The sequence below is a fragment of the Poecilia reticulata genome, linkage group LG22, assembly GCF_000633615.1.
Source record: "Poecilia reticulata strain Guanapo linkage group LG22, Guppy_female_1.0+MT, whole genome shotgun sequence".
Classification (NCBI taxonomy): Eukaryota; Metazoa; Chordata; class Actinopteri; order Cyprinodontiformes; family Poeciliidae; genus Poecilia; species Poecilia reticulata.
Window position 1 is genome coordinate 3,241,740 of NC_024352.1, and position 24,948 is coordinate 3,266,687.

Sequence of the window (24,948 nt, forward strand, 5' to 3'; positions counted from 1 at the left end):
TTGTAATATATATATAAGTTGTAATATATATATATATATATATATATATATATATGAATTAAAAGGAAAACTAACATTGTAATTTAATGCCTTGAAACTGGGCCTCTTGTCTCTTTAAAAAGAGACAGAGGACAGAGAAGGCAGAGTTACTTTCTGAAACTCTGCCTTCATCACAACATGGTTCCTCTATTAACCCCTTAACATTTTTACCAGAATTGCATTGAGAAGCAGTTCTGCCAGRAGTTTGCTAATTGCTGCTGGCTAGTCTGAAGGAGCCTAGTGGGGAAGTCATGGAGGACGGCTGCTCTGTGAGGCAGAAGCTTGGAAATTGCAGCTCTGAGGAGGAGCTACACCTTGAAGGCGGGGCTAGGTCCAATCAGGCATTTTGCGCACCTGAATGGTTAAAGGATTTCTCTAACATGCATGAACAAAGCAAGGCAAAAATTTTTGTTTTTCATGAGGGAATAACATTATAACATCGCTCACCCTTTTAGACAGAATGTTGTGAGGTTTGATGGTTTAAAGTGTAACAATCCTCTGTCAGGAATCTTTCATCGTTAGCTTGCTTCCTTACTTTTCATGTCAGACAGAAACCTCTGCTTCTCCTTCTGTTCACACCTTGTATTTAGTTTTCATAAGGATGAAATAACCACAGCCTCTCCCCACTGGAAGCAAACTGTTGTGATAAATACGTAAAAAGAGAAGCACGTACATACGTTTACCTAACTGACACCTAAACACAAAGCCAACTCAACTTTTCTGCTGGCAGGAAATAACAGAGTGCAAGTAATTGCAGCCTTTGTCACTGTGGCCCACAAACAGTTGCACAAATAAAGCCACTGCAGGGATCCGTCATACGTAACCCATAATTACCTCATTACAAGAGTAGGAGGCTCTGTGTACCTAACCTTCCTTATCTGGGTGTGCAGAGGCGCTGATGGATGTGATGTAATGGTGACATGCTGCTGCATTAGTTCTCAGGAAACGTGTTTTTATGGCTCTCAGTGGGAGGACGGGGTGGGAGGTGAATGTGTTCTGATGGGAGAGGAAGGGCTGTCTAATGTATGGAAAACATCTTAGGAAACTATGGCTCACTAGTTTGAATATGTGGATCTGAGTATCACAAAAGTGTTCATTGCTGAACCAAAAGCTGTTTTTGATGCATTTCCCACAGCTGCACTAAACGGTGGGAGGATCCACTTCAGAATTGCATTTCATTCTGTAGAGATGTCAATTTTTCAGTGTCTAGCAACTCGATTCGATTCCGATTTTTAGGGTCATGATTTGATTCAGAAACCAATTTTTGTACTCAAACAGTTTGGAGATTCTGTTTAAATTATGCAACTGACAAGAGGAAAAGACAGTCTGAACAAGTAGGACATTTATTTAAAACAATTCTATAAGGATCCATGTTGATTCAAATTCCAAAAAATTATATTTAAGCAAAAATAGGTTTGCGCATCAAATTCTTTAACTTAAGCCCAGTTCCCACTACATGATTTTTTGCCCCGATTTTGCCCTTTGGCCAATGATAACCGATCATGACCAGTTAGCTTAGCTGCCTGAACTTTTGTTAAATACAAAAAGTCTCAAAGAATTATTCAAAATCCATACGGTGGCCGAGCGGACGAATAATACGACAAGCAGTTTACTCAAAAATAGGAGCGGCAAAGACGAACAACTTAAACGCATTGCAAAATCAATTTTTGAGAGTTTGAATTGACTCAGAATTCCCAGGATTAGCAATTGAGATTCATTATAAAATCAATTTCTTTCTGCACCTCTAATTCGGAGTAATATTTAATCAGAAGCAGCAATGGAGTCACAACTGATGTGGAGGTTGCTCACACCTTCTGCCTTGCTCTCTGCTAGGCTACAGCTAGTTCCCCACAGCACAGCCTGTCATGGATGCTAAGGCTAGTTGGGGTCAAATAACGTGTTGACTTGCTGAAAGGTAATTGGCTAAGCAGTAATTATCCAATTTACAAGATGAATAGCAAAGGCGAGTGTCTCATCATTCTGATGCTTGTTTTTCAGTATTTTTATGTTTTTATGATGTATAATCGCTGGGATACTGTATAACCAGAAATGTTTGGAGCGAGTCGTTCATGTGTGGATGGCAGACAGTCGGCGCATTAGGGTTAAAGAGCCAATCACAGTGGGCTGCTAATGGCATGGGGAGGTCCAAACGCAAGAGAAACTGGCCACAAGATTCAGATAAGTGCATCTCTAGTAATTAGGGTTTAAAGCGTAATTAACATAACTGGGGTAATTCTGTTTTTACATAACTGTGCTACATCAGAAGAATAGAAGGAAATGGAATAAAAAAAAAAAATCCCAAGAAATAAGAAAAACTACATAAAAATTACCGGCTGAGTTTCTATTGGCAAACTTACCGATGTCCACGTCGCCCCCGACAGAGTGACTGAAGGTCTCTGAGAGGCCCAGAGAGGATGAGGAGGTCATTCTTCCCAGTATGGAAGCCAGTGAGGGGCCTTTTCGCTTGGGGACATTCTCCTCCTGGTTCTCCTCCTCTAACTCTCCCCCCTCTAGTTTGATGAGAGCCTCTAGGGTGAGCTCTTCCAGCTCTCTACCGAAGTGCTTCGCCACGGCCTGAAGCTCGTCGCCTTCACTYGGTTCCTCTTTAGATGACGAGGAGCTGTCGTCATCACTTAAGATATCTGAGGGGAGAAAACGTGAARTGAAGACATGACAAAATCAATTAATCATTAATCTGTGACACCAATTAATTTAAATCTAATGTAGCAGAACAATCTTCACAGTGGGTTTAGTTGAAAAAAGCTTTKGAAAGATTGGTGATCGGTCAGAAAACTGCAATCGGTTATTAAATATGTATCTGGATGAGTCAAGTATTAAAAAAATATATAATTTTGACAATTTTAACAACTGCTTGAGTACAAGCAACAAGTACAGACTTTTCTTTGCACAAGTAAACTTTCATTTCTGAATCAGACAATGTGACTGGTTCCTTCCCCCCTCTGAATGCAGGTRTGATTTCACCCACCTTCCTTGGTGTAGGCAGCGTAAACGCCTCTCAGCTTGGGTCTGCAGCTCTCCAGCTCTGCATCTATTTCATCCTGGAATTCCTGGATTTCATCTGATTCAGGGAGAAGTGAAGCGGTAAAACATTTCAGATCTACAGGCCAGATRAACACACTGGATTCTTTGGAAGCTTGGTTGATTTTGCAACTGCAAACTTCAGCGTATTTAATGGGATTYGTGYTAAGCCAAGACAAAGTAGTGGACAATAATGAAGGGGAAAAGACATGATAGGTGGTGTTTAATTTCTACATATGGTTTATTGTGACATGCCTTCATGTTTCATCCCCTAATGCAGGGCTGTCCAAAGTTTGGCCCCAAATGTAATAAAAGTGATACGAATATGTTTGAAATGCACTGTAGAATGTGAAAATAAACTAAGAGTGCTAGTAGAAATCAAAGTTACAGAYCACCAACAAAGCCAACGAACAGAATTTAATTTGACATTGAGAATCAGAATTCCATTTGGAACAGCAATATTATTTTCATACCTTCAAAGTCACCTATCTTTTTCTGGAGCTCCAGTTTCAGCTAGAGGGGGAAACAAAATACCAAATTATACAATGAAAGCCTTTTCTAAATCTGACCTRTAATGCAGAGTGAGAGGATAACAGGAGTCTGATGTCAGTGCCAATACAAGACACGGCTCAGGAAAAATGCTCAGCGCGTCTTTCCAGAGGTTTAAAGGTCTGGTTACGTTCAAGTTTTTGTACACTTAAAAAAAAGTAACAGTCTTAATTCTGATGTAGAGAGATTATTAACTATGGAGCCAGAAAAACATAATTTCACATAACAGTTAAAAACAGTCAAAAACATATCTGAACAATAATTTGCCACCTTTATTTTGTTTGTTTTCTTCTTCTTTTTTTTGGGATCAGAGAAATTTTAATACCAAACAGAAACTGGAGGTAGAGAAACTTCTTAAAGAGACAGAGTGGAACAGGATGGAGTTTTTGTTGAGGATTTGTGTGACATGAGAAGCAATTATGTTTGTTAAAAGTAACAAATATTTTATTTTTAATTTGAAGTGTGTTTTTCTGAAAGCCTGAGCTGAAATCAGTCAGGGTACCTTCACAACTTCATGGAAGAACTGCTCTGAATTCTCTGTCCCTCATGTTTATTTTAATTTGCAAACGGAACAAACTGACTACRAAATAACTAAAGTTATTCATTTTTCAGAGGTCAGGCTTTAAATTATTAATTGTAAAAACAAAACACTGGAAGAAAGAAGACAGGACACATGGACAGAATAAAGGAAGCAAACGGAAGGAGGAGATGAAAGGATGGAACGAAGGATTGACACCAGAAAGAAAGATGCAGGAAACATGGCAAGAAGAAAAGAGGAGAATCAGGACACAAGGAAGAAAGAAAATAAGGATGACAAATGAAGGCAGGTGGAACAAGACAGGATGGGTAGAAGAAGTGGTTGACAAGAAAGAAAAGGAAGGKAGACCTAAAGAACCTAAAAAATTGGAAGAAAGGACAAAGAATAAAATAATGTGGTAAAGAATTGCAGGAAGGACACAGAAAGAAGGAAAGAACAGAGCAAAGAGGAAGAAYATGAAAGAAAGGGAAGATGCATAAAAGGACAGAAGGAGAAACATTTGGAAGAAAGTTTGGACATCAGGGGTTAAGAGAGGACCAAAACAATAATGGAATATGGAAAATATTCTGGCAATTCAGCTGTTTCTCCACACYGTTTTCTTTTTCCACACTTATCAGATGCAGAAAAAGGTTTTGTAGAGGCCAGGAACCCAAACAGATACCTGCTGGTCTTTTTTCTTCCTCAGCCCAGCTGTAAAACACGGTGGGTCACACTCCTCGTCCAGATCTACCCTCATGAACTCTTCTATGGTCAGCTGACTTGTGGGCGTGTCCTCAAACTCCGTCAGCCTGTTAGAAGGAGCATAACATCTTAAAAACCCCACACACACTCACTGGGCCATACTGATGCAGCTCAATATAGGTGGCTGAGAAACCTGGAGGGATCAGAAAAGCTGTGAGGATTCCTAGAAAGAGGAGGGGCCAAATCAAAATCTTCTCGACTCACCTTTTCCTCAGCGTGTTCTCACAGACCTTCACCACGTTCACAATTTCTTTGGTGGTGCGGCAAAAGTCGTGCAAACGAGCAGCAACAAGAAGAGCTGGAAAAACAGGCAAATAATAAATTWAAGTTTTTACTAGTGTGTGCAAAGTACAGTCCAATCATCGTCCACACCCATGGACATTTTTACATTTTATGACATTACAACCACAGAACTTCATGTGGCAGAGCRTCACAGAAAGCAGGAGAGAAGATGAAAATAATAAAAACAATTATTTGAATCTAATAAATGTTTTAAATACATTTTAATATATTTTTTKAAATCAAAATCTAACCTGTATTTCAATTATTTTCAAATCATTCACTAAAGTATTAAGCTCACTCTAATTTATCATGCAATTCATTGATTAACTGATTAATTGCTTATTGCTCATGATGTTATTTGTTCACTGTTGTTCTCTCATGCATTCACAGAACAACCAGAATCACAGACACTAAATTTACCACATATGGAGTCCATTTCTAACTTCATGTCTAAAAGCAGCTGGTGGCACGTGATTTTGCTGATTTGTATAAGAGTAAAATGGGCTGAACACAAAAACTCAAATTCTTGTACAGTTTTTTATCTTTACTGTAGTGTCTGATAAAGCAGAAGTCTTACACTGCTCAAATAAGGAAAGGTATGGATTCCAGAACAGAAGACCAGATATGGAAAGTGTGAATGCAGAAAAAAAAAACTGTTGAAAGTAAGACCTATATGTTGGGGAAAGCCAGATATGGCCAGACTATTAAGGAGGTGTCTAGTCTCCTTAATAGACTAGAGGCCTGTTAAAGAGGCTGCGCCTAAAGGTCAACAGGAAACTGTGATTGGGATYGATTCCTCAGGATTCAGTTGTTCTGCAACTGTTCAGCTGAAGTCGTATCTGCAGAACCTTTTCCCCGCAGCATCTTTAGCCCATATTTTTTAAAGAAAATATGATTTTCCTTATACTTTATAATTATGTTCAACTATGTTTGGACTATCATATTAAATTTTCCCAAAATACATTTAAGTCTGTAATTTTCCTGGAAAAAAGCTTGAAGATTTTAAAGCTGCAGAATGTAACTTCTATTTTAAAAAAGGTGCTTTAAGCATATTTGTTTAAACTGTAACTATGTCATGACAGTATGAAACAGTCTGAAAAAAAAAGAAGAAGCTCCTCCGCCTCCTTCCATTGCTCCTACTGCTATCTGCAGAGACACACCGCTCCCAGTCAGAAACAACCAATCAGAGCCCGGAGGAGAATTTTAGGGCTGTCAATCAGGCATCTGTACAAGCTGCTCAATGCGTTAATAGAGGAGAAACAGCTTACCGTTATAGGAAAACTGTTTATCTGTCATCATCGGTGACTATGCTAACTAGCCTTAGCATTCATGGCAGGCTCTGCTMTTGGGAAGAAGCTGTAGCAGAAAGCAAGGGGGAGGGTGGGAGCAGTGCTAAGACCCTCCCCCTGGCTCTGAATGGTTGTTTCTGACMAAGCGGTGTATTTCTGCTGATGGCAGTAGGACCACTGGGAGAAGCCAGAGTTGCTAAATATTTGACAGATTGTATCATACCATCACAACATGGTAGAAAATATTTTAACATATATTTAAAAAGTTACATACTTTGAGGAGGGAATACTTCTGAAAGGCACTGTACAAGATAAAACATATTAAAAAGAAGACTAAAATGCTTCATCTTATTGCAAAAGTACCCAGCAAGTGTATATAATGCAGGCACTGAGCAGCAGTAGCCAGAGAGCAGCRTTTCTTTTTGTACACCTTAAAAAGAACTAACAAGATGGGAGGCACCTYATGGCACTGAACCAACAGTCAGCCCCCACACAAAATCATTGCTGCATAAAAGAAATAACACTAACATTATGCAACGAGCAGCCATGCGAGGCTTGAGGGGGAACAGTTACATAACTGTCATTAGGCTTACAGCGCTCAAGAGGCTGTTAAAAGATGTATGCACCAATCTTCTTCCATATGCAGCACGCTTGYAGCAGCTTTTAGGAGTGAAAGGACGGCTTCAGCTAGAAACCACACACAGGMAAAGACATTTTCTTTTCTTTCKAAGTGTCTCCACTGTTCTATTCCTTTTCTCAAGCCGTTGTCCTCCGACTCATCATTGCAGACAGATTTTGTGATTTAAGGACTCATCTGTGAACCAAAGGAGCACAGGAATGCTTCTGCTGATCATTTTAGAAACAGATTACTGCTCTTTGAGTCTCAATGTTTTTCCCTCAATGATTTATGATAACCAATTAATTATTGAGGCAGAGCAGCCGAGGAACAGAAAAGGCAGAACATTCAAACTTGTGTGTAAACATGCAGGGAGAAAGAAAATAAAAATTGTGATTTTAACGAGTCAGAGGTAAAGATGGCCTTACACTGACGGACAGCTGAGTTCAGCACACACATACAGTAGCAGACCTAATGTAGAATTACATGGAGTTCAACTTAAACATGGATGCTTAGAAGAAAACAGCAAAAACTATCTACAGTACATATATAGAAATGTGCATACATATAAATCTATGGACATTGTTCATGTCTAGCATTCCCTGTTTAGGAATATCTCTATATAAACAAGAAAAAGATGTCAAAATGCCTGTGGGAATCTGCACACGATTAACAATCCTGTCAACACAAGGGAAGAACAGGAACTTCTCCAAATGAGAGGTTTAGATGCTCCTGAAATTATCTGYAGAAAAACGTAATTATATTTGAAGTGCCAAATCTGAGTCATCAGTTATTGTTATACTGWAAGTGAATGAAGTAGTACATAGAGGAATAGTTGAAGCTCATGTGTTTAAAACTTTACATATGTCTTCCTTGACTTGAATGTGAACAGAGACTTAAAAAAACCCTGAAACTATAGTTTACCCTGCAAAAAACTTACAGATATGAAGCAGAGATGCAAGAAATTGGTATTGAATCAGATGATTTTCAGCTTTTTGATTGGTCAGAATTTTTTATTTTTTTTACCCAGATCAGAAAATGCAAYAAGCACTGCCAGCATTGCAGTAACAATAACCCCCATTTGAACTCTGCGGTGAGGGAGACAGAATTAAAGCTAGCTATTTTAAGCATCACTGCAGRACAGCGGGTCTTTCAGCAGAAAGAATGCTGAACAAAGTAAAGCAAAGTTATAATGTTTTATTATTTCCCCCTCCTTTTATGTTTTTATCCTCCATTTGGAAAAGTGGACAGCCTTTAGACAACTTCAGAGTTAGAACATTAGTTTKGATTTTTAAGGTGATGTCCTAAAAACATATCACTGGAAATACCTTTACATGTAACACGATAGGTGTTGCATCACTGCAAGCTCATGAGAAGCTATACATTTTTCATGTGCTGTAAATAGTCTTTATAAAATGGAAAAATACTCCTGCACATTTTGTACATTTAAAAAGAATAGTCTTAATTACACATTTCTTTTGATCAGACTATGCTACTTTTGATAACTGCACAGTASATTATGTTGCAACTCTGCCCTTACATATTATTCTTAATTTTGTTTGTTTTTAATACTTTGTCTTAACATGCCTTCATGCCTTGTCACTTTACTGGTATTACACCCATATTTCCCCAAAGTGGGATAATAAAGATATTTCTGTTCCAGCTACTCCTTAAATAGTTGGCAGCTACAAAAATCTAGCATCATTTTCAAACAACCATGAAACATACCAACATACCATCTATAAYGCTGTTGCASAACTGACTGAAACAAAATCAAAAGTTCACTCCATTGATGGCAGAACTATAGAGTTGTTGTTGATGTGGGAATTATCAAGCTAGCAGATACAACTAGGCTAACCACACAGGAACACAGTTACTATTCGGTTGATCAAAGTGCAATGAAACAACTCTTATAGAATGTTAATATCAGTTAATGCAGCATTTTATCCCACTCATATAAAGTTTTTCAGTTCGAGTTGTTTTAAATAGCTCAAGTTAGCTAAAATGAATAGYGTACCTCCGGCTAGCCATTATAGCCTTCCACCACACAGATAACACGCTAACCATGATGMAAACACTAGTGGAGGTCAGATCATTTTTTTTACATTCTTTAAAAGTATATCCTTAATTAATAAATAAAGTAAAGTAAATAACTAAACAAGTAAATAATGTAAATAAATTCTTGGCAGGGAAAACTGTTAAAAAAAAAAAGACAAATTTGCTATAAAATTGTTGACAATGCATCTGTAGCTTGAAACACTGAATACCAATTGTAACATGAGTTCAAGGTGATATTTTAGAGGGCACAATATGCTTCAGGAGCTGGTCACCCATCTTAATTTTTGCCAGCTTGCAGCTTGTTCCCAGACTGTTTAGCAGAAAGACAGAATCTCTTGTTAAAACGGGCCATCTCGCCACAATGTCAGTTGCATTTACACACCCCATATAAGTGCTGCAATTACAGAATGAAGATGGTTTTGGTACCATAAACATATTCATCTTGTGGTGAGCAAGTAGAAATGTGCTCTCTCTCCCAGTTCCCTCCGTTACTTGAAACCCAGCACAGTTCATCATACGGCGTTTCAAATCCAACTTTATCTCTGAGCACAGTTCTAAAACCATTACCGCTAAAACCTAAAGCCAATTGTCATCATGAGCCAGAAAATCCTCTCAGTCATTAAACACTAGTTTTCTTTGCACTGCATCGTTTGCGATATTTTTCTGTAATACTAAAACCACTGCTGGTAAAGGCATTTTGTGCATGACTTTGTATTATGCCTTTCCTGTGTACGATAGTTTTAAAATTAGTTTCCTAGAATACTGTCAGAATGTCAAACTAAAAAACATACCATGAACTTGGCACGTGTTTCCATCAATGTTTTTTTATGCGCATTTTTGTCATGTGGTGGAGGTGATAGTGGTGARGAGAGAGACCCAGGATGTGATGAAAATAATTAATTTAAKGATAAGGTTCACAGTCCAGAACAGGCGGCACGGCAGAGAATATASCACGCAGCTAATACYGGTAGCACTGATACACAGAAGACTGACAACTAGAGCTGATGCCGACACAGGACTTCCCAGTTCTACTGTGCTGGCTAGCTAACATAGACCAGGAYGTAAGACATGCGTTTGACAATAGACAAGGACCCGACAAAGAACACAGACAACAGGTGAGACTAAATACACAACGGGGTAATCAAGGGAACGAGACACACCTGGGAAACAATCAACGGGAAGACGCAGAGACAGATGGACATGGCAAAATTTGAAATACTTCCTCAATTTCGCATAAAMGTTTTTACGCTTGGAAAATTTTAAACTCCAGACCTCTAGGCCAAAAGGGAGGACTGTTGGCTTAAAGTGCCCAGTCAATAAAATAATTYAACAGTCTGTCAGAATCCCSACAGTTCTCTTCTGAGGTGCTATGGAATGAAGCAAAATAGCCAATCATGTGTCGTTGCTATGGTAAAAATAATAGCCATTTAGCCAATCAGCATTGTTTAATTTAATGTCTTTGAGCGCTGAGAATTTTGCCCTTGATATACCAGTATGTTTTGCGTCACTATGGTGATAAAGTTCATATGGTGAATACTGCAGTCTAGGGAATCCTTGCACCAAATTCTCCTCCTTGAATGAAAATGCAGAGGATTTTACAGATGGCCGGTGAGCTACAACTCATGTTCTTCAGCGTGTTTTATTAGCTTTATTTTCCATATTGATCTGCTCTTTTCCGCTGCTTACTTTTTCTGTTCATCAGCTGGTGTCAGTTCTTTGATGATTATGAGTTATGAAAGTTGCTGTGGTTTATTTGATGCTTCTGTTGCTCTGGCTAGCATAATGCCAATGCTCATATGATAAATGTTGCTACGACTTCTGTGATTTTGCAGAGCAGATTCTTRTCTCTTCAAYTCCTTGGTTAATTTTATGTTTGTAGCYGTGATAGTTTCTAGAGTGTTTCAGTTGTTTCTGAAACACTCTAGTTTATTCTCTTCAGTTTTAATCACACATTTTAAAAAGTGGAACTTGTCCATTTTTGTTGTTGCTTGAAAAACTTTTTACTCACTTTCTTTCTCACATTCTGTTCATCTTCTGGGGGCTAAGCCTCCCTTGTCCTAAAAATCTAGTGACACTCCTGAAAATCATACATTGGTTTGGTATTTTACACAGTTTTGAGTCCAATTCTGCTAGCTGTTGACAAAGTAAGTTACTAAACAGACCTTGTACTTATAACTAATTTAATACTTCATGTTGTTTTGCTGTTTGAAAAATATATTGTGAAATTTTAGTCATTTTCCTACTGTTCATTTGAATCTTTATACGGGGAAGGGAAATCTATTGGTACATCAGCCCACCAAGAAGTTTATTCACCAGCCACCATTGGGTGACTGGGGGGTGTCTGTTTGAAAGAGCCATGCAGAGAGACAATTAGGCAGATGAGAGAGTTTGAGGTAAGGAGGTGAGGAGCCGCCCTGACTATGGAAACCTAAGGAGGGAGRACGTTAGGAGAGAGTGCCCACAGAGAGGAGGTGGTGGAGAGTTGCTCTGACTCAGCAAGAAGGGAGGAACTAAAGCACAGTTTACCGGAACGCTCAATAACCAGGGAAGAAGAGAAGAAGAGAAATGGAAGGCAGGTTTATCTTATGGTAAGTTACAATGTTTCACCAGCACATAGTCAGTATTATTTACCACTGATGGTGACAAACAACCTGGAGACTCCACTCTGCCTCCCGAGTCACACGAGTCGTATGAAAGTTATGAAACTGTCCTTGAAAAACAAAGCAAAATCCAAGGACCCTAAATTTCAGACAGCTAACCATCCAGTAAAGGTCTCAAGGACATTAAGGTCTCAGGCTGCATTAAGCCTTAAAGGGGCAGTATCATACATTTTCCATTTAACTATGTTAACTTCAGCTATTATAGAAATACTGTATATCTAAATTAACACTTTAAAAACATTTTTATATTACGCCTTGAAATTGGGCCTTTGTCTCTTTCAAGAGGCTCCTGCCTTCAGGAAGTTATCACAACATGGCTTCTCAGTTAACCCTTTAACAATGTTTTACATGCATTGCACTGAGAAGTAGCTTGTATAATGAGCTCAGCCGATGTGCAGTTCCACCAGGTGCTAATTGCTGCTGGCTAATCTGAAGGAGCTGATTGGCGCAGTCGCGGTGTGTGTGTGTGTGTGTGTGTGTGTGTGTGTTGGACTGCTCTGTGAGGTGGAATCTTGGAAACTGCAGCTCAGAGGAGGAGCTGCACCTCAAAGGTGRATTTTGCACAACTGAATAGTTGCCACGGGAGATTAAAGGATTTCTAAAGCATGGATGAAAGAATCAAAGCAACACTCCAGGTATTTTTTTGATGAGGGAATAACAGTGTATAACATGATGTAAAACCCAAAAACGTCGATTTTACATGATACTACCGCTTTAAGAAACAACAGCCTCTGAATGTGACCCAGTCCACCCAATCCACAATGGTTTTATACGAGTCCTGACATGATATGTTCTGGTTAATAATTTGGGTGGCAACATGGTTTTGCGGTTCCAGTTAATTGTGTGAATCAAAACTTACCATCAAAGAGTTTTTCAGTTGCCTTGTAAGTTGTAGTTATCAATAAAGAGAGATTTGCTGCCGTCACATTGTGTTACAATGCATTTAAAACCTCTGCAACTGACCTCTGGGAATGGCTAAGAGTGAAAGTGAAACTTCTTACYGTTTAAATTCAGCTAACATTTAATTGACCACTTGGAGGCAAACTGTTTTGGTTTTCCATTTAGTTTTACCGTAGTAGCTTATCAAAACCCACACACAAAATCGAGGCATRGAATCCACAATGCAACAGTTGCTTYTGAACCCACCAGCAATGACAACATAGGAAACCATGTGACAGCAGCTTTAGGATGCACAGTAACATGGAGATTTCCAGACATTTTTCATGACAAAATGTCACTTTTTCAGTCTGAATATTCTAGTGTTTTAAGACCTTTCTTACCCATAAATAGGATTAAATACAAAATATCACCACACAATTCTATCTGATATTTTCATAATCAAATATGGAACATGCACAAATTCAGAAACTGATAAACAGATGAAAAATGGACAAATGGAAGATGAAAAATGGCAGAATAATAGATGAACAATAGTTGAACAAAAAGTAAATAGATGGATGCTGAATAGAAAGGTGGATGGAAGGTTGACAAAAGCATGAATGGGTGAACAGAGAGATGAATACATTTGCTAATTACACTGAAAAATCTAGTTTCATTGCCTTGGCAGACCACACAATAACCCTGGTATCAAAAGAGCTGCTTACTTCAGGAAAACGCTGCTCAAACGGTAGCATCTTATGCTGGCACACACTGTGTGTGTTGATCCTGTCAGTGCCACTAAGAGGTGTTTAATGGATGAAATCAGCAGTAAAAAAATGACTAACAAATAAATCTCTGCTGGAGTGAGAGAGTCTCTTCTATCAGGAACACTGCTGGCCTCTGCAAAGCCGTCTGGTGACCTGTGGTTTAAGCAGCTCATTAAAGACAACTTTGTTGTTGGAGAACTAAGAGCAGAGCAGTAATTACGTTCCTCCTTTAAATGTTTCAGCTTCTGCTGCTTCATAAAGTACTCTGTTGGAGGGGGGAAAAAAGAACAACCTTTTCCACAGCAAAGAGCGTACTTCTCTATTGCTGCCTCATGTGGTTACCTGCTCCACAGAGTCCAGATGGCCGCCTTCCCGTGTGCATCCAGTCCCTCTTCATCCGCTGAACCAGTCGCAGTGCCGTCATGGAGACCTCGCGGCTCTTCTCGCCAAATTCCAGCATTTGGGTGAAACGGGGTATATAAAGGCATGGGTCTGGGTAGGAAAAAAGAAAAACTTTTTTTCAACTGGGACTTTGAAAGATTCTAATACCCTCATAAATGTTTTTGCAGTTTTTGCACACAAAAACAACAGTTTGCCACTCGTGACATATCATGATTTAAATTAATTTTACGGTTGTAACAATTCAGTGAATTATTGGAGAACCTCCATTATTAAATTTCCTGTAGACAAAGTAGAGGAATTTGCCTAGAGGAAATTCCTCGAGGCTTCGTTACACTTACCGTTTAGTACGCTCTGTTGTGTTGCGCATGCGCAAAAGTCTCACTTCCAAAAAAGAGATGTTTACAACTGATAAGTGCTATTAGCATAACATGGGCTAACCAAATGTCCTCTTTTCCCCAGACAGGTTTACTTGTCACGTTCTTTCAGTGGGATTTCATTGATTGATGAAAATGTCTGGGTTTTTGTCGTACACTGACTGGCATGATAAGATGGCCTCTCTTTATTGGACGTCCTTCGTGAACTCCTGCCTAGTGGGTGGCCCAGAGCGAACGGCGGCAAAGTGGGTGTACGTATACAGGTGGAGCGGAGACGCATGCAGGTAGACAGAACACAGCGGGCTGCTCAAGTTTAGCTTGACAGACGAATCGGAAAATAATTTTCCTACTATTCCAACAAATAGGTAGCGGAGAGCACCATGGTGTGTATAAAGCTGGAATATCCGTTTCAGTGTGTGACGTAGGACCCAAAGATCCTGTCACTAACTTGGACACAGAGCCTATAATAAGGCTGTGCAAAGTGAGAGTTTATTAATTTGACTGAAGATGAATACGTAAAGACTGGAGCATGTACAGTTTAAAAAAAAAAACTGTCTTTGTGAGACAGCTGCTTTTTATTTGTTACCTTGAATAGAATTTCAGATTTTTCTGAGCAATTATTGATACAAGTTTACCAATATTTTATTTGATTACTCGAGTAATTGTTGGAAGAAGAGATAGATTACTTGATTACTAAGCACAGTTTACAGCAGCCCTACTGAATTTAAAACACTTTTCGGAGGGTTGAGGGCCACATCAAGCCCTTAGCATCAGGAAAAAGCTGCTTTGGGTGAAAACAGGAATATGTGAAACACTACTTCCACCAAGGGAGAAGTGGAGATGGTGGAGGAGTCAATAGATCAAGGTGTTCACCTGAACAACAACAAGCTGCATATAGAGGATAAGGGCTACAACTACTGATTGTTTTAGTTATTGATAAATTATTTTGACGACTAATCAAATAAAATAGCACATTTAAGCCTTTTTCTTTAAATACATTAAAAGATGCAAATAAACTAATTGGTGCTCTGTGTATATTGTTCTTTCAAAAAACGACATTGTTTTTAATCCGTTTACTCCAGTTAATTAATCAATTACTAAATTAGTTTACAATTATTTCAATATTCGATTTATGACGGTTTGGATTCTGCATCCCCAGAATCCAAACCTGAAGAAGCAGCATTCAGCTTCTATGGACCACAAATCTGKAACAAACTTCCAGAAAACTGAGAAACAGCTGAAACACTGAGTTCCAAAAATAAATAAACAAATAAATAAATAAAGGCAAAACAATCACCTGTTTAGAGTTGCCTTCRAACCATCATCACAGGAACATTGACCAACATATTTGATGCGTATCGATTGTGATGATGGTACTTGACAAAATGTAGTTTGTTACTGATTTCACAATTGGTAACTGTATGACATTTTTATGTTTCATGATGTAAAGCATTTTGAACTGCCTTATTGCTGAAATGTGCAATACAAWTAAACTTGAGCGATTTATTAATCCGATTAATTGGGTCCTCTTGAGGACATTTAGGTCCTTTTACTTTTGCCTCAAGATATCACATATCTTACATAAATCTGTTAAGAGTGCAATGTGAAAAAAAAATACAAGTGTATTCAGGTCGTGTCTCACTTTATAGTTTTTTTATATATGAATTATGCAAGTGTGATACAATAAAAGCAGAAAAAAATCTAAAGGGAATTTTTTTTTTTACTCTACTTTGAGAACAGCTGCTCTGGATAAAGTTATCTTTAAAGTGGATATCAACTGTGCCATGTCAAAGTAGAAAAATATAAGATTAATAAAAATCTTGACTTTCTACTTTTACAGCCAATAGCATGGCTGATGGTTAATTTGCTTGTGGGTTCTATTTACCTCCTGCCTCTGAAAGTAATGCAGCAATCACAATTTTAATGAGAAACTAAAATGAGAAGCAATCTTTTWTTTCCCTCTGGCCAGAAGTAGTAGTTTGTCTCATCAAGCTATGACAGCGGACATAAATATGTTTGAATTTAACGTCTTTTCTCACAAAGGAGTGCAGTGGAAAGCTGTGTTAGTCAGCTGGTAATAAGATTGAGGCTGATTCGTTCCTCCTCATCATCATCATCATCATGTAATAATGCTACGTCTGCACCACTGCTCCACGTTTTACTGGAAAATCTAACTTAAAAACCAGGCAGATAAAAAAAAGACACCAGTTTACCCTAATGCACAATCCCTTCCTCTGGACCAAATTTTACCCAGACATTATCTTAATGCCTCTAAGAAAGAGAACTTGAATTGCCCCTTTCAATCAAACCCAAGATGAGCATAAAACTTGCAATGTAGTCAAGACAACATTGGACCCTTAATTCAAAACTAAAAGTCTCTAAAACTGCAATCCATGATGTACTGGATGGATGGGGGTATGTGATTGTTGGTGGTTTCCTGCAATAACTTCATGGACCTGATGTATGACTTGTTACATTTTTTCCCATCTTCTTTGCCTTAATATTGACTGATGATTAATGCTTCACTACCTGGAGCATTATAAACGGTTTGTTGGTCGGAGGTTCRCTCAGTTAGATTCCCATGTGAGACCCGCCCACCAGCTAATATTTGCATGTTTAGAGGTAACAAATTTCATGAAGAATTGGAATATTTTCCATTYTAAATTGTATTATTACTTGTTTAAATTTTAAATTATTAATTAATTATGTTTTGGTAGCACATCTGTTAGTATACAGGGCAGGACCATGAAACTATCAAGTGGTCAATTAATTCACCTTTTTTTTTTAACAAAACAAAAGCTTTAGAAAGTACAATAAATGAAGACAGAARCAAAACTATCTGAAYTCTAAAAAAAATATTGGGGGTTGTAGGATTAAAATGCTTCTGAAATTACTTAGGGTGGCAGAGGGGGAGAATATTTTTTTATTTTCCTTTCTTTTGTTCTGTGCCCCTGTGAAAAAACGACCCCACCCTGACCCCCACTAAGTCTGGTCTAAATACCGGCACTGAAAGARAGGACTAGTGGAAACAATCCAATTCTGGTTGGGCTTGGAGGATGTTTGTGTGCCCCGGGAGGCGCTGCCTCTTCCTCCGCCCCTGGTCCTTCAACTCTCTGAGGCGCCAGAGGAGAACCCGACCGCCCCCGAACCCTCCCACCCCGCCCGCCACCAGTGACGCACTCTGCGGAGGAAGCAGAGGGAGGGACTTCTGCAGTTCTTACGTTAGCGCCATGCCTTGATATGATTGGTTCTCATCGAACCTTGGGCGTCAGTGRAGATCSGGACGGAGAAAAAAACGCAGTAAAAATAGAGCAGAGACCMAAAACTCAAGACTAATAMCCATTTATTTGGGATGGCCGTGGATGTGGCGTGACGTCCCGGCAGGCTGGGTGTTCGGCTGCACGGAAAAACACGGAGGACTATCCGTGAGGATTACTGCAAAGGAAAGGCGGGGGAATAAGCAGGACTGTCCGGATTACTCTCGTTGGAAAAGGGAAAACAAATGAGGGCAATTTCCAGGGAAGTGAGGATGAGCTGAACGCCAAAAAAAGGAGCTAAAGTGTTTATATGGAAGCGGATGGGGAACATTAGTCCGGACCTGGACGGATGTTTATATTCCTGGATGACGTTTTAAATGCATAAAAAAATCCCCAAATTCTCCACTCAGGACATACTAGTACAGCACGTCCCGGAAAACCGAGCCAGTAGACCGGGCATCAACACGGAGAACTGCCGTTCGTGCCGATGCCAACGGCAGACTGTAGCTTGTTCCATCATGGCCGGATCATGAGGTGTTTGACTTATCTGCTACTGCTTCCAGAAACACTGAAAAAGTCCAAGAAGCTCCCGGGGAGGCTTCCGGCATGTTATGAGATCCTGACTTTATCCCTGTCGAGCACCAAGAAGAAGCAGCAGGAGGAGGARAAGACGACGAAGATGGCTGCGGAGTTGTTTTCTGCCGCCGGACCCAACAGCACCAACCTGGCCAACGGCACCACGGTGGCGGATGCGGAGAAGGCTAAGGAGGCGGTGTGCCTGGCGAACAGCGGCGGCGGAGGCAACGGCAACACCGGCGGCCTGAGCAGCGGCAGCGCGGCCAGCACTCCGACCAGCCAGCACAACATCAACAACAACAACGTAGATCCACCCAGCTGGCAATGCAGCCACCCCACACTCAGAGAGAGGTAGACCCCGCTGCTAAACCCGGGCTCTGAACCGAGTTCTGGGCTCCTTACTTTTGATGCAGTATTACAGTTTTAAAGCAGTGTAATAATAAAGTTTCTCTTTAAGTACTCCAGAGGTCTGCAACCTGCCAAGTGGCTCTTTGGTCCGTCCACAAAGCCCTTAAAAACTTTGTCTAAAAAAACGACAAGCAAACGTCTGAATTTTTTTAAATAGATGCAGTTTGTTTGTTTTTTTTGCTTGAAATAGTTACATTTAATTTTCACAACAGAATGACAAAGTGACAGTCTTTTTTATGCGCATCTATTTTTCTTATTAGACTAGAAACTATGTGCAAACATCATCATCTTAAATGTAGCCATGTTTTTCTTTGTATTAAAACCTAAAAATGGGAATAAAATGATTGCTCTTTAAAAATAACAGATTTCAGGTATATATATTTACCATAAATTCAAAAGGTCAGGTAATAATTGTGGCTCTAAATCTTTTRTTTTTGTGGACTGGAGGTAAAAATGGTTCTTTAGAKTGCAAAGGTTGCAGAACCCTGAAGTATTTAATAAAGAGACAACAGCAGGACTACCATTTTTATTATGCTCTAATAATTATGTTAGATTTGTTTATTAGGGGACTAGAGGTGATGTGGCAATGTCTACAAGAGAGACAAACAAGGTTTTGCTCGTATGTTAWAGCAAATACAAAATTAGACTTTTGAATTCTTAGCCACAGTATCTGAGTGACTACTGTGGCTAGCAAACAGCAGTCTGAGTGTAATCCTCCTAGCCTGAACTCTTAAAGGCTGCCAACGTTTACCAATCTAGCTCAAAAGAACACTACAGATCATTGTTATCAGAGCAACTTGGAAGCGTTTATGTGAAGTTTGTTTTGGATGGTAGTTTGATCAGATTCTGGATAGGGAGGGTTAGCCTTGTGATATGTGTTTGGCCATGTGACAACGAAGCAGCACAGGTTTGTGGGATGCTCAGCTAAAACARAGAATCAATGTAGGCAGTATGGTTGATTTACACATCAAAAGAGTAGAAAAAAATATATATATATAACACATCGGCCATCATGAGTGTTAATATCGGATGTTGAAATTGGTCCAAATTTTCAAATTGGTGCATCCCTACTTTTTTACATGGGTTTGTGTAAAACAAAGCAACAATTAATCCAACTACTGCTGAAACAATAATATTATAACATTGTTCTTTTTCAGAAGCAACAGGTGGGAAAAGTTGTGGGGTTTCTCCAAACAATGTGAAATATTTCTGTTATTTAAAGATTTACATTTAAAGACAAAAAAGGGAGTTCTTAGTTTTGATGCATTGAATAAATGAGAAATKATCWKWTTTTTTTTAGTACTGGAATCTACAATCACCGATTTGCTSTTTAAAAAATGATCTGATTGGTTGGTGCATCTTTGCTTTAAATATAAGCACTTTTGAAACAGAAAGCCTCACWGTTAAATTATGCACTAACTGGCATCTGTATCTAACATGACAGCAACTGGTGTTATACAATCCTGTGTCTCACTTGTGAAACTTGGTCTTTCAGGAATGCCTTGATGTTTAACAATGAGCTGATGGCTGACATTCACTTCATCGTGGGGCCCCTGGGGGCGTCACAGAAAATACCTGCTCACAAGGTAAAACCATGTGTGTGATTCACAGCTATTTCTGTTCCTTTGTTTGCCTTTAATAATAAAAAGCCAGGTATGACTAATGCGTCTCCTGTTTTCCTCCCAGTACGTCCTGGCCGTGGGAAGCTCCGTCTTCTGCGCCATGTTTTACGGCGATTTGGCMGAGGAGGAGTCGGAAATCCATATCCCAGATGTGGAACCTGCTGCTTTTCTAATTCTGCTGAAGTAAGCCACACATGACCGAGCAGAGGCCCACATCACAAAGCGCAGTCAGCGTCACTTCAAAGAGCGTCATTACTCATCTGAACGAAGCTAGGCGGAGGCAAAACGCCAGAGGTCTGGGAGTGGAGAGCAGAGGCAGCGATTACGCTCTGGAAATGCTGGGCTTCTCTTCACGACTTAGAAATCCTCAACCATCGTTTCCCATCTTCAGATGCATATTAACAGAAGTTACATAATTTAATGTAACATAGCATATTTTTTTGCGCTCAGCTTTGAATAATAGTGTATCACCTGTTGATGTTGATTCAAAAAGTGAAACTAATTTTATAAAGACACTTGACACAGAGTGATATATTTCAAACATCTAGGCAAGAACGACCTACCCGACTACAACGTCTCTCTGTTCCCGGCTTTCTAACCATACAGTCAGACAGACATTTAAAGAGGAGCAGCAAAAGCAAATGCAATGGATTAGCAGACTACTGCATTACTGTCATGAGACAGCCATTCTGCAACACTCTTCAGTCAGAGGCCTGTTTAGATTCAATGTAATACTGACTGCTACTGCAGATCCTTTGTAGAACACTTTCAAGATACTTGGATGATGTGAGCTAGCAGAACATTTCATTTCCCTTTTTACACAGTTAAAGTAGTTTTGAATCGACTCTATTTTGGCTCATTCTGATTATCCTAATTGCTCAAGCAATAGGAAACTCGACTATTTTTCTTTTTTTTTTTTTGAAGACATTTCGCCTCTCATCCAAAAGAAAGGCAAAGGCATTTTGRATGAGAGGCGAAATGTCTTGAAGGAAAAAAAGAAGAAGTCTAGTTTCCTTTAACTTAATCACTTAGGCTTATCATGACAATCTGGCCTAAAGTTCAGTATTTAATATACAAAGTATATTCACATAATGTCTGGCCTGAATGTTTTTTTTTTGTTATGAATAATTGCATCAGTTTGCTATTGAGGTAATGTGACACCGCTGAAACTGTAAGGAAGCCCAGGTAGCTCTAATGGCAGCTTTCAACTCGCCTGTGTTGTTGGCTCAGATGTCTCATCCTCCTCTTAGCAACACATCATGCGTTCTCTAAGGGAGTTCAGTCAGGCCACCATTTTCTAGCATCCCTTTTAGAGGACTGAACAATCAGCTTTTTCCTTGTTTGATCTTGTCTGGCTGACCCTCTGTGTGGGTGTATGAGAGGCTCGACAACTGAAAAGTCAGCAATTCTCTTCATGACAGTGTAGGAGGTCACATTTCTGTATTAATTTTTCACTCGTTTGACGTACAGTAATATGTAGATAAAAAAAAACACGGAATTTCTGGTTTTCAATAATCAAAATTATCAGCAATAACTGCTTGAAATATTTAACTTTGTTTATACTGAACGAGTTCATGATTACTTGAATAAACKTTACTATTCTATAATAATTCATTCATTTCATTTATTTAAGAAAAAGTTGGGTAGCTAAGCTAACCAAATACTAAATTTGATGCACAAGCCTATTCTTGTTTAAACATAAACTGATGAAATTAAATACAGTATGGAACATCACAGTCATTTTAAATAAATATTACTTTTGTTTACAGTAGGGTTGCACCAATATGAAAATTGGGATTGATATTGATACACATGATAATATTGCTGTTATGGCCAATAACCGATATTTACTGATATTATATACATTTTGCCACTGTTTTGAGAGCCTTGGAGAAAAAATGACCAGAAACATACAGCAACAAGATGGAAATAAATATCRGTGGTTAATAAAATACAATATATTTTATTGAACCCCAAGGAGAAGTTGCTTAATATTGGTGTAGTTTTATTTATCGAGCAGATACCAATGTTAGTTCCGATATATYGTGCATCTCTAGTTTACATTCTTTTCCTCTCAGTTACATGATTTAAACAGAATTTCAATATTGTTTGAATAGAAAAATTGGTATCCAAACTAAAAATAGTTTGTGAATTGAATCGTGACGTYCAAAGCTGGAATTGAATCACTAGACACTGAAAGATTTGCATCTTTCAGCACCTACATTTATCCTAATTTSGTGATATTTTTTCTGCTCTCAGATACCTGTACAGCGACGAGATTGACCTGGAGGCGGACACAGTGCTGGCCACTCTGTACGCCGCCAAGAAGTACATCGTCCCGGCGTTGGCCAAGGCCTGCGTCACCTTCCTGGAGACGAGCCTGGAGGCCAAGAACGCCTGCGTACTGCTCTCCCAGAGCCGGCTGTTTGAGGAGCCGGAGCTGACGCAGCGCTGCTGGGAGGTCATCGATGCCCAGGCCGAGCTGGCGCTGCGCTCGGAGGGATTCTGCGAGATTGACCTGCAGACGTTGGAAATCATCCTGCAGAGGGAGACGCTCAACACGGACGAGGTGGTGGTGTTCGACGCGGTCATGAACTGGGCTGCGGCGGAATGCAAAAGGCAGGGCCTGGGGCCCACCACGTGCAACAAGAGGAACGTCCTGGGCAAGGYGCTGTTCCTGGTGCGGATTCCCACCATGAGCGTGGAGGAGTTCGCCAACGGAGCGGCGCAGTCCGACATCCTGACCCTGAAGGAGACTCACAACGTCTTCCTGTGGTACACGGCGGCCAAGAAGCCCATGYTAGACTTCCCCCTGACGCCGAGGAAGGGCCTGTCCCCGCAGAAGTGCCACCGCTTCCAGTCGTCCGCCTACCGTAGCAACCAGTGGCGCTACCGGGGCCGATGYGACAGCATTCAGTTCGCCGTGGACAAGAGGATCTTCATCGCCGGGCTGGGGCTGTACGGGTCGAGCGGCGGCAAGGCCGAGTACGCCGTGAAGATCGAGCTGAAGAGGCAGGGGGCGACCCTGGCTCAGAACCGCACCAAGTTCGTGTCGGACGGTTCCAGCAGCACGTTCCCTGTGTGGTTCGAGCATCCCGTCCAGGTGGAGCAGGACACGTTCTACACGGTGAGCGCCGTGCTGGACGGGAACGAGCTGAGCTACTTCGGTCAGGAGGGCATGACGGAGGTGCAATGTGGGAAGGTGACTTTTCAGTTCCAGTGCTCCTCGGACAGCACCAACGGGACGGGCGTGCAGGGAGGGCAGATCCCAGAGCTGGTGTTCTACGCCTGAGCTGCTGCCGCCGCCTTCTAGCCTTCAAGCTAATGTAGCATTCAGACATTCTGTTAACGTCACATTAACTAGCCTGCGTAGTTCCTCCAGAGACTATTTTAAAAGCAACGGGAGCCGTTTTATTCTATTTAATTTAAGGTTAATATTTTTTTTTAATTTAAGTGCTGATTAAAGGTTATTTACTCTGCTGCTTGTGTCGAAGGGCTGCATCTGCTGTGGAAACCAACACTCATACTGTGCTTATGTAATCAAACCTGGAGTGAGTAGAGACTGCTTTAAGACGTAGTTTAATACAATGTTGTTCTTACAGTTATAGCAGCAATATTCCACAAGGAGCGACCTTAMTGTAGGGTTCTGAGTAGACGTACAGGGAGAGACGGAAACTCTTCACTAACGGTGGCTTTGCACTTCAGAGGACAACCTCACAAACATTTTTTGTCTTTTGTAAAATACAATTCAACTGTTAGCAGCTTGATGCTGTTAAAAACTGATGTGTTCTGTCCAAGAATGCTTACACACCTCATAATAAAATGTTAAAGTTCTAACGTAAACAGATGCAAATCTTTGTGTTGTGGGGATGAAGAGGGGGTTATGGTGCCCCCTGGTTAAGGAGGAATGACCTGCAGCCTATTTTAGTGAAAAGATCGATTACTCCATCAGAACAACTGATCATCTCTGATTAAGAATATTGATGAAATGTTCATTCATCTCAGTTATTTTATTGAAACGGTAATAGAATATTATTGTAGTGAAGGATAATCAGAATATTATTGTAGTGAAGGATAATCAGCATTATGTAATATTAACATGTTAAACCTTTTACAGTAATCGTATGCATTAACAGCTTTACCTTTTATACATTTATTAAAAGAAACGTATTAAACTATCCAAATGAACAAACAATTCGGTCCCTGAAAATTTCTTGTTAGCTTTTTCCCTCCACTTCCCATTTCTGGTCTAATTTGTGCYATCTATTCTGTAACATAGACTGACGTTTGTGGTTGTGACTACATCAAGCAGTTTGAAGCTACAGTGCCTTGTAAAAAAAGATAGAATGCTAAATGAAGAGGATGAAGTGAAAATCAATACCTATAGCTGGAGCGTTGATGCAAAGTTCTTTAGCCAGCACGAGGAAGGTTTTTCCCAGCACAAAGACATTCACCTGTGAACACAAACACATGAACAAGTTGTTACAAAACTGATTAGACATGTGAAAGCCTGGTGCTGTTAGATCCTCCTACGTCCTTAACAAACATTTGTACAGTATCGACTAAGCCACTGAACCCGCCCAAAGCCACAGACAGACTTCTAATCTGGCTTCAGACCATTTGGTCCACCAGTTCCAGTGTTTGTGTGAAGCAGACTGGAAGCTTCCTTTGCTTCCCAGACTGGTTTAGCAATCAGATTATGCAAATGAACCAAAGTGTGAAAGCATTTCACATGAACATGACCAATTAAAAACTGAGCTCTTACAGAATTTGAGCTGCACTCTGTTACTGCACCTTTTTCCCCCAGCAGGTAGAATTTCCACATCTCAACTAGAAATCTCAATGTGCCCCA

The 24,948-nt window shown here is 39.9% G+C and overlaps 2 protein-coding genes across 3 annotated transcripts in view; one reads left to right on the plus strand and one right to left on the minus strand.

Annotated features, from left to right (window-relative positions):
• Positions 1-24,948, minus strand: part of brf1a (BRF1 general transcription factor IIIB subunit a) — a 64,337-nt gene that overhangs the window by 18,548 nt on the left and 20,841 nt on the right. Inside the window, exons 5-11 of the mRNA XM_008398731.1 lie at positions 24,478-24,550; positions 13,800-13,949; positions 5,111-5,204; positions 4,827-4,953; positions 3,552-3,591; positions 3,026-3,118; positions 2,397-2,681 (exon numbers count right to left, since the gene is read on the minus strand). Coding sequence (XP_008396953.1) covers positions 2,397-2,681; positions 3,026-3,118; positions 3,552-3,591; positions 4,827-4,953; positions 5,111-5,204; positions 13,800-13,949; positions 24,478-24,550 — 862 coding nt within the window. The remainder of the gene's footprint in view (positions 1-2,396; positions 2,682-3,025; positions 3,119-3,551; positions 3,592-4,826; positions 4,954-5,110; positions 5,205-13,799; positions 13,950-24,477; positions 24,551-24,948) is intronic.
• On the plus strand, positions 10,665-23,939 carry LOC103458136 (BTB/POZ domain-containing protein 6-B-like). 2 transcript variants are annotated; one of them, XM_008398730.2, is made up of 5 exons: positions 10,665-10,759; positions 18,054-18,417; positions 19,970-20,060; positions 20,161-20,279; positions 22,356-23,939. In XM_008398730.2, the coding sequence occupies exons 1-5, from the start codon at positions 10,729-10,731 to the stop codon at positions 23,386-23,388; spliced, it is 1,638 nt and encodes a 545-aa protein (XP_008396952.1). In that variant the 5' UTR covers positions 10,665-10,728; the 3' UTR covers positions 23,389-23,939. The 2 variants fall into 2 exon arrangements, with proteins under 2 accessions (XP_008396952.1, XP_008396951.1); XM_008398729.2 differs by lacking the exon at positions 10,665-10,759 and having other exon boundaries at positions 17,474-18,417.